Source organism: Belonocnema kinseyi, chromosome 4, assembly GCF_010883055.1.
Source record: "Belonocnema kinseyi isolate 2016_QV_RU_SX_M_011 chromosome 4, B_treatae_v1, whole genome shotgun sequence".
Taxonomy (NCBI): domain Eukaryota; kingdom Metazoa; phylum Arthropoda; class Insecta; order Hymenoptera; family Cynipidae; genus Belonocnema; species Belonocnema kinseyi.
Window position 1 is genome coordinate 12,744,193 of NC_046660.1, and position 10,543 is coordinate 12,754,735.

The window sequence follows — 10,543 nt, forward strand, 5'->3', positions numbered from 1 at the left end:
ACGAACTCTCTAGAGCCTCGTCTAGTGGCCGCCAGGTTTCGTATTTTCGTGTACAACGTTACCGGCTGATGCCGTTGGAATTGATTGTTGAATTTTTTTTTTACATCTTTTATTATTAACCTTTGTACATTAATGTAATTTTCTTTCGGCTCTTGCATTTCTCAAAGTTTGAGACCGATATTTTATGTATAAAAAAAGTTCGAACGTTCAAAAAATGTAGAGGTTCAGAAAAAAGATGAAATAATTTTCAGTGAAGTTCCTACCAAAATACAGTACCTAAACGTACTTTATTGCACTCTAATACATTTCCCAAAGTTTCAGATCGATATTTTATTTACAAAAAAAGTTCTTAGGTTCAAAAAAACATTCAGTGAACTGAAAAACTGTCGTCGGTAATATAGGTATTTAGCTGTGTCACATGCCCTTAAGGTGACACCAGGCTGATAGCACTCAAGATTAATTATGGAACAGAATGTATCACACATAACCTTAAAATACACACTTACATTAAATTTAGATAAATCAAAACTTTTTGAATTAACCAACAAGAAAACAGTCAGGCGAAGTCCGTAGGGCATTTTTCGTTATCATTCCACAGATTTTGAAGACAAAATCTTTATTATTGTAGTAAAAAAGCCGAGGGAATCTAACGCTGGTAAAATCGATAATTTTCTAAGCATCACATACATTTATCTGCATTTCATTTAAAACTTTTCAATTCAAAAGTGTTGATGCCTTCCAGTTTATGCGTGTAAATTATTGAGCATTCAATAAAAAAAATTTTGAATTGAAAAACTTTTAAACTTAGAATGGAGTTCGATTTTTAAAATTTTATTGACCGCGAAAAACTTTTGCGAACTGGGAAATGACCGTGAGTTTTTTTAAAGATTATAACTGTGTCAGTGAAGGGAAGCAGGGAAAAATATTAGAAATCGGGGGGATTTGGGGAAGGGAAAAAATAGATAGGGAAGGGTAAAATGACAAAGGAAATTTTATTTGGGAATACAAGGGAAGAGGATGCAGAGAAGAAGGAAGTTGTAGAAGGGAGAGGGCAGAGTGCAGGGAGGGAAAGTAGGGAATCGATGCATAATTGTGAAGGTAAAGTGGAAGTTGGAAGGGCAAATATTAGAAATGAGGAATTAAAATAATGGTGAGTAGTGGAAGGACAATAGGGGTCTTAGGAGAGAAATAGAGCAATGGGAGCGTGAGTAGGCGAAGCGAGGAGAGGGGGAAATAAATTAGGAGAAAGTTAAAAAAGGCAGGCGAGTGAATTGAGGGGAGGGGAAGTAGGATATTGTAGAGGGAATTAGTGAGGGAAAATATGTGAGGGTGAAGTTTGACTAATTGTTATGATTTTTGAATAATTGAATTTCATGTTTCAGAGACTTTTTGAAGGAATTTGAAGAAAAAATATAGATATAGCATTATGTTATTGAGTATTGTTTGTCAAATCTTTATTGATCTCGTATTTAAAAATTGCAGGTATATGGCAATCATGCGACCCCTTAAGCATCACATGTCTCGCAGGAGGACAATATTGGCTTTGTTCTCGATATGGTTCGCTTCAGCGATGTTGGCAATCCCATGCATCCTATATTCCACCACCAAATCTCGAAGGTAAAATAAAAAATTCGATTTGCATGTTAATTTAAAAATATAAAAACCTATTGTAGAAAAGTACTGAAAACAATTTTAAATAAATAAATAAATAATTAAATAATCAATCTTTTTACAACAACCCAAACAAAGTAACCGTAAATCGCTTAAGTTCACGATTTAGTCCTGAAAGAAATGTTATCAAAACCTAAAATTTTGTTGCTTCAGCACACTTTTTATACTTTGGAAAAAAAATTGTGCAGTGAAAAATTAAATTCATTTTCTAATAATTTACAGTTTTATACACTATTATTTTTAAGTTAAAAAAATAACTTAAATGTTTATTCAAAGTCTAATTATTGAATATATAAATTATTAAAATTTCTATTTATTATTCGCAGCCTTTACTGTTCACAGTTTTTCCCATATCAAGTCTCTTGCCACTTTTATCGTTTTTCCATCCACACGTTTGGAAATGGGCCCGCTTTTGCCAAAATATTTCTGATATGCAAATTTCGAGCTTATTAGGTGTCCTGATTTAAAAAATTTAATTAATTAAAAAAATATATTGCCTCTATATAAGGCTAGATACTACAAATTACTAACGATTAAATTACATCCTAAAAGCATCTATATACGAGAATTCTGTAAGGGATTAGATTGACTGTGCCCAGGGTCGGCCCTGCACAGTGTGAACATTGGATGATAAAATGTTCAATATAATATTCCGGGTTATTGTTTTAAACGATTTTAGGATTTTTTTAACCGGAGCGAAAAAATTTTTTAAGAGATATATAAAAGCCATTTTATATATCGCGGCTCGCATCACTCTCTAGTTAGAGCGCGCCAAGGGCGCGCGACTGTTGTTTCTCGCGCTCGATTATACATTTATCTCGCGCTTCGCGCTCGGTCTTTATATTTTCACACATTTTTGCGCAAACCTTTCAAAATTAAGACTCAAAACATCCACCACTGTAATTTTGTGATTGTGAATTCTCTTTCGTTAAAAGAGCTTTGCTCGAGAATTAGAGTGCACCTACGGAACGCGACTGATAGCAATCGTACAATGCGCGTGGTCTTTGCGTTTCTCCCGCTTTCGTACACAGACCTTTTGAAATCAAAGGTCAACGAATCAACAACCGTAATTTTGTGATTTTTAACTCTCTTTTGTTAAAACTCTTTCGGCTTTAACGAACACATCGTCATCACGTATCTCGTGCTTCGCATTCGATTTTGTCCAACAAGCCAACTTTTCTACATTATACACAACACTTTTATATAAAATGTAATACATTTTTTATGTAACTCTGCCTGGGATTGCTTATTAAAAAGTTGCAAAATAAAGATCAAATTGTATTTATCACGGTTATTTTTATATTTGTTTCTTATTTTTCTTCAAATTTTATTCTAAGCAGCACTGAAAAATGTATGATTTCAATAAATGTACATCATTACAGTTCATAATATGCATAAAAATTGAATCATACTAATTCTTATTTCTTTGTTTTATAATTTTTTTATTTTTGATCTTGTTTTTTACGATTAAATAATAAACTACTGCACATCTGCATAGGGTTTAATACAGGAACCTATACAGCGTCCTATGTCCTCTTCCATCTTTTCTGTCCTTTTTTCAAAAATGTAATTTTTAAATTTTTAATCTTATTTTTACGATTAAGGCCATATGATGAGTGGGTCACGGGACTAGATTCCTAACTTATGCCCACTTTTTTATTTCCCATCTTATATTCACACGAAACGTCACAAAAAGTCGAAAATTTGGGATACTAAACAAGAAGTACTGAGAATGGTGGGTCTGGTCTTAAACTTTAATAATTATGAAAAAAAGTTTTTTATTGTAAATAATTTTGTTTACTTTTTTTATAATTATTCAAGTTTAAGACAAGACCCACCTTTCTTATTGCTTTTTATTTATCATGCGACATTTTCAATTCGATGCAGCGCTTCGTGTGCAAATAAGTTGAGAAATAAGAAAGGTGGCGGTAAGGTAGGAATCTGGTCACGTGACCCACTCGCCACATGGCCTTAAAAGAAAGTGTACTCGTCCTATGGAAAAATCATTGATAATAAATTTATAGATCTTTTTAGGTGAACATCTGTTGTCTGTTAATTTTAGTTCATACCTTGTGTCGTTGTTTTCAAAAAATTCAATATTTTTATTTTGAATGTTATTTTTTACGAATAAAGCAAAAACTACGTGTCCTATCAAAAAGCATAGCTCTTTTTTGGATGAACAACTTTTGACTTAATTTCTTCCGTAGCTTGTGTCGTCAGTCCAAAAAATTTTAATTTTTTTATTTTTAAATTTGCTTTTGACGACTAAAAACAAAAACTACGCGTCCTATCGAAAAGCGTTTAATTATAAATTTGTAGTTCTTTCCAGTGCGTGCAATTTTATCTTTTTATTTTTTTCGTATCTTGCATAAATTGACCAAAAAATTTAATTTTTTGATTTTTCATTATTTTTGGAACGATCAAATTTGGAATTTTCGACCAAATAAAAAAATCTGTTATAATAGTCTTGTAGGGCTTTCAAAAGGGAACATTTTTTTCTGTTGACTTTTTTTATATCATACGTTGTTTGGCTCAAAGTGTTGATTTTCGTGTGTTTTTTTAAATTTTGTAAATGCTATAACTCTGGTAAATTTGGGTTTTATAGAAAAAAGTCATTAGGATAAATTGTTCGTTTGATTAAATACTATAAATATCCGTACAGACAATTTTTGAATTTTGAAAAAAGTGGTCTCAAAAATGTTCAAAATACGCTCACTTTTTGAATTTTCACCCAAAATGTTTGGCTAACGAACTTGACCTTTGTTTTAGGACACTAAAATAGTATACCAAAGGCTAATCCAAGCTGTCAATTTTTTAGAAAGTTATCGTGCTAACAAACTAAAAATTTACTGACACAAACAGACACAAACACACAGACATATTCGTAAAAAGCTGTTTTTCGCATTCAGGGGGTCTCCAATCGTTGAAAATTGACAAAAACGGGGGTCGGGGGAGGGGGCTCAAATTTTACACAAATTTAATACCTTCTCTTGATGAGATTGTAAAAAAAAGAAACTGAAAATTTTTAAGTTTCTAATGCAGAAAAAATTATTATTTGGCCAAACTAAACTTTCGCTGACTACAAAAAAATTCTATTGGTTTGAAACAATATAAAGTCGCTTTAACCAAACTTTTTGTTATAGAAACGAAAATTTTGTGGAACCATGAAAACAATAATTGCACAAATACTAATGAAATTATTTTGTTGTACAAATTAAACATTTTTCTCATTGTATAAAATCCATTTCTACTGTTAAGGATTCTATACAGTTTCAAATTACCCGCGCTTCAGAAGAGTTCATTACCAAAAAGTTACATTTTCAACTGAGAGTATATATTTCTAAAAATGTAAGAAATTTAAATTAGATTAAAATCCAAATTAAAAATCCTATTTAACGTTCAATAATCAAATTGATGCAAACTCCTGTTGAAAACAAGAATCCAACGACCAATTTGGACCGCAACGAATAAACAAAAACAAAAAATTCTATTGTAATCTGAAAAAAATTTTTGGACGAAAATAAAAAAGAGGAAAGAAAAATGAGAAGGCAGCCAACCACATCAAAAAATACCAAAAACATAAAACATTATAATTAAAAATATTATCTACCAAAAACATTAATCATCTGGAAACGTACTTGAAACATCTTGACTTAACTCAATGTGCGAAATTTTGAGCTGTTCCAGGCTCTTTTTGAAGTAACTGATAGCTTCTTTCCACTAAAATAATTTGAACAATTTTATGTTGAATTTAATAACCTTGAACTAAATGATTTCAGCTTAAAATTAAAAAAGCACAATTTAAGCACGTTAAAAATTGAGTATATTCCGATTAGAATTTTCAAAAATAGATAATTGAAAATTCTGATTAATGAAAATCATTTTATTTCTGATTAAAAGCATTTAAAATTAAATAACTTAGAATTCAGCAATTATGATTTTTAATTAATTTAAATTAGAAACGAATTAAATCTTAAATTTAAAACTAAATTGAATATTTCAATTTTAAAGCTTCTTAAATTTTAAATTTTTATTTAGGGAAAAATTTAATAATTTAAGTTTTATTTTTAACATTCAAAATGAAAAAATTTTTGATTCTTAACCTTTAAAATTGAATCATTCTAGAAAAAAGCATTAAACATGTTTTGAATGTTCTTTTTGTGCTGTTCGATTGTTTTTATTAATTTAATTTATTTTTATCAAGTTTCTATTTTCAGCCTATTCACTTATTAACAATAAACTAAATTTTACCAACTTTTATTAATATTTGATCATAAATTTTTTTTTCATTACAAAATTATAAAAAAATGTATTTTTCTTAAAAAAATAATATTTAATCAGTGCTTTTAATTTGTTATTTATAATTATTTTAGATACACAAAGATAAAATAATCGTAAAAATGAAGTTTGGACCTTTTGTTTAAAAGAATAAAGAATAATTGATTAAAATCGGTCAAATTGTTGTCTTTTAGTTGATTAGTTAATTTAGGTACCACTTTTATATTACAATTTTTCAAAAGTCTTAAGATAATAAACGTATCAATCAAAAGTTTTAGATATTTACTTTAATATTCAATTATATCAGGTACATTTTTTCATTTTTATAAACAATTATATATAGAAAAAAAATGAATTTCTGTGCTTATGAACAATTGAATATTTTTTGATACACTCTTGTAGGGGCGAAAGCTAAAGGTCGAATTTTTCAGCCAGTCGTTTTAGGAAAAAAATTTCAAAAGTAAACCCTTTTAAAAAATATTTGAGAGCACTTTTTTTGAAATCCAAAAATTGTAATAAAAAAATCAAATATTCGGAAGAATGATGCAAAGTACGAAAACACATAAATGAAAAAAATTGTGCATTCAAAAAAGATTTAGAAATGTGTAATAATCTTCTGGTATAAGAATATATACAAAATGAAAAAAAAATTAACTTTTTGGAATATTAACACAAGCTGTAATAACATTTGAACTAATAAAAAGGTTTACCTAAATTATGTCGACTAATATTCTTTGAGCCACTTCACGATAGGATGCGTATTTTTTGTTTGAACAGTAAAAAATTAACAAATTAAATTTCTTGAAAAACGACACACGTTGCATTAAAAAGTTTAATAACAAAATTGTTTTTTTTTATATGATGCGTACTTTTTAAAAATGTTTAAAACAAGGTAATGAAAATATGTTTGTTTTGTTACCTATAAATATTATGAATTGCAATAATATAAATGTATTAAAGTGATACGTTTTTAATGGTAAGTATAATATAAATTTGATAAAATCCGTAGTTTATTAACTACAGACTTTGAACAAATCTTATAATAAAAATGGTACTTCAATTAATTGATTAAATTGAAATACAACAATTTGGCCGATTTTGATCAATTTTTTTTTTTTAATTGAAGGTCGTAACTTCAAGTTTACGGCTATCATATACTCGTGTATCTGAAATGATTATAAAAAAATTAATTCGATTGTTTAAATATTACTTTTTTTAAGAAAAAGAATTTTTTTCAATAAATTTTAAATAAAAAAAGGTGAGATTTGCTGTTTAGAAGAAGAAAGTTTCAGTAAAAATTCGTCATAGATCGCCAAATTATCTAGATTTTAAAACTTTTTGCCTTAAAAAACAGGGTCGACAATTGAAGTTATTGTTTGATTTGTTAATTAAACATTAAGAATGTTAAACCCTGAGAGACTTTTTGTTAGAATAAATGATAAAAATGAATGAGAATTTAGTATAATATTGTTTCAAAATAGGGAAAACATGGTTTGCGTATCAAAAATTAATAAAGCGGTTTTCAGCCGTCAAAAGTAATATTTTTGTTTAGCAAGCGTACAATTATTATTTTTATTATTATGTACTTAATTTATTCACTACATACATTATTAGAAATATATGGGAAATTCCGACACATTTAAGATACAAAAGGAACTGAAATTTACGAAATTAGGTTGCTGAAAATGAAATTCCGTCAATTATATAGTAAACTTACTAATTTTTTATTTAACTTCAAAAGCGGTTTTTAAAAATTGCGTGTATTTTCCTAAAAATTCCTAAATGGTCACATAAATATAAGTTATGGAGACGTGATAAATGCGCAGTTTCATGCGCAATCCTCGCTTTTCAAGCGCTTGCGGCTAGCAGACGAAGCATGGAGGTTCAGTATTGGAGGTAATCGGCGAGTTCGAAAACTTTTGTTATGATTTGTTACGAAAGGGGGGCATTTTATTTCCGAACATAATTTTTTGGAAATTTAAAAATTTTTAAGTTTTAATTTAGAATTATTTCATTTCGTTTATAAAAGATTCTAGATTAAATAATAATATGAATAATAATATGCTCAGGGAAAATGAAAAAAATTGGTCAGTGGGAAATCAGCGAAAATTAAAAAAAAAAGTAAAAAAAAAATCAATAACAAGAATATTATACCGGGGTTACCACAAACGGTAACCTTGGTATATTATTCTTGTTATTGATTAATTTGCCTTGTATTTATATTTATTTGTTTGCAGTGGCTTTCTTCACAATATTACATTTTTAGTTATAAATTTTATTATTTGTTTATAAATTCATTAATTTTGTCGAAAAGACATCCTTTGTGGTTGAAAATTGAATTTTTGTGTTGAAAATTCAACTAGTTTCATAGAAAAATTGACTTTATTTTTAATCTCATATTTCAATGCTAAAAAGTCAAACAAAAATGGTTTTTGGTTGAAAATTTAATTTTTTATCGAAAATTTGTCTTTCTATTTAAAAAGTCTAATTATTTTACTAGCAATTGCATTTTTCTTTAATAAGAATGCAACGCTTTTGGTTTAAAATGCAAGATTTTGTATTAAAGTATTTTTTCTTATGTGTTACAAATTCAACTGTTTTGTTGAAAATTCATATTTTTGGGTAGAAAATGCTACTTTTCTCATAGATAATTTGTTTGTCATTTAAAGCACATATTTGTATGCCGAAAAGTGAAACAGAAATCATTTTTGGATAAAAATTCAACTATTTGTTTTGATTGTTTGTTTTTGATTTAAGAATTCATTTCTTTTAGTAGACATTAAATCTTTCATGGATAAAAATGCAACTGTTTTTATAAAAATTTGACCATTTTTTCTAAAAAGTTTCCCCTTTTTATTAAACTTTCAAATGTTTCGTTGAAACATCTTATTTTTGAATTAAAAATTCAAGTATGATTTTCGTGGATGATTTAATTCTTATGGAAAACTTATATTTTGATGTTAAAATGTCAAAATATAGTCTTTTTTAGATGAAAATTAAATTTGTTGTTTGCTTGTAGTTTTGATTAAAAAATTTATCCGTTTTAGTAGAAATTTCATCTTTCTTGGATAAAAATACTACTGTTTGCTTCAAAGTTAATTTTTTCTCTTTTTGAGGATACCAATTTTTTTATTGAAAATTTTGGTTGAACCACTCTTTAAAGTAATCATTTTTTAGGCAGCATTCGTATTTTATTTAAAAATTACTTTCTTTGGTTGAAGATTTAGCTATTTTGCTACAAATTAATTTTTTTGCTGAAAAGTTATATTTTCTGGTTGAAAATTCAATTTTTTACAAAAAAATCACATTCGAATATTACCTATAAAAAATAATATAACATTTTGTATACATTTTTTGAGTGAATTTCTGTAAAAATGTAATGTATAGAGACATTATTGTTGGTTCATTAATTTTAATATAAATTTTGCAGTATATAATTGTCTTTAAAATAAAAATTAAATTGAGAACATATACGAAAAAAGTTTATATGTGAATAACTATGTTGTATAATATACTCAATACCTAAAATGTATTTACTTTAGTTGAATTTTCTTCCTATTTTTATTCTTAGGACAAATATAGACTTCATGTTTTATATTAAAATAATAAACCAACAAGAATTTTTTAACCTCTACGAATTTTCAGTTACAGTAACTGAACATTCCTAAACTGCAACATAATTTTGTGATACATGTGACTGGAGTTTCATGCAGTTACCGTTGCTGAAATTTCTGTTAGAGTTTCGGCAAAAATCTCGCCTAAGGGGTGTCGCTTAAAAACTTAGGGCATTATAATTTTTAATGATTAAATTGATTTTTTATCAAATATATTTTTTTAACGAAACTGATAATATTCTTTTATGAATAACATTATCTAATTTGATATCTCTGTAACTCAGTATAACAAACTTGATTGTATTTTCCCGTGTGGAAATAACCCCATTTGGCTCTATTACAAGTCGGGCACTAATCGGGGGCTAGTCGGGTTATTAATTTGGACAAAATACCCAGTCGGGGACTAATCGGGGACTAGTTGAGCTTTTTGTTGTCAAAATTTCAGTCGGGGCCTGGTCTTTGATTGGTCAAGGGCTAGTCGGGCCTTTTTGTTCACTAATTTCTATGCGGGTAATCTTCAGGCTCTGGTTGGGAACTAGTGGGGCTCTGGTCGGGTTATTCTTATGTTTGAGTTTTCGGCGAGGTTTTATCAAATGAGGTAATATCTAAAAAAGCGTAATGATTTTTTTATTCTATAACTCTAAGAATATATATAAAAATAATTTTACAGCGTTTTTTGGAGAAAAGATTTACTAATGTTAAATTCATCTCAAATATACTTAATAAATAACTATAAATTTAATAATTTTGTACGAAAATCAACTTTTTAGAAAAACAACGATCAAAATCTTCAAAAAGACGTAATCTCATTTTTTTGTAGTATTTTTTGAAAATTGAGACTCCGGATTCTATAACCACGCATAAAATTTGCCTGGCCACTTCAGGCCGCTCGAGTTGGCCCCTGATGGCTTGAAAATCAGTTTTCGAAAATTCAACTTTTTAAGATATCACTTCATAGGAAATTTCATGGCGCATCTTTT

At 28.1% G+C, this 10,543-nt stretch overlaps 1 protein-coding gene across 1 annotated transcript in view; it reads left to right on the forward strand.

Annotated features, from left to right (window-relative positions):
- LOC117171693 (tachykinin-like peptides receptor 86C) overlaps window positions 1-10,543 on the forward strand; it is a 391,005-nt gene that overhangs the window by 309,756 nt on the left and 70,706 nt on the right. The window contains exon 3 of the mRNA XM_033359224.1: window positions 1,483-1,617. Within this exon, the coding sequence (XP_033215115.1) occupies window positions 1,483-1,617 (135 nt within the window). The remainder of the gene's footprint in view (window positions 1-1,482; window positions 1,618-10,543) is intronic.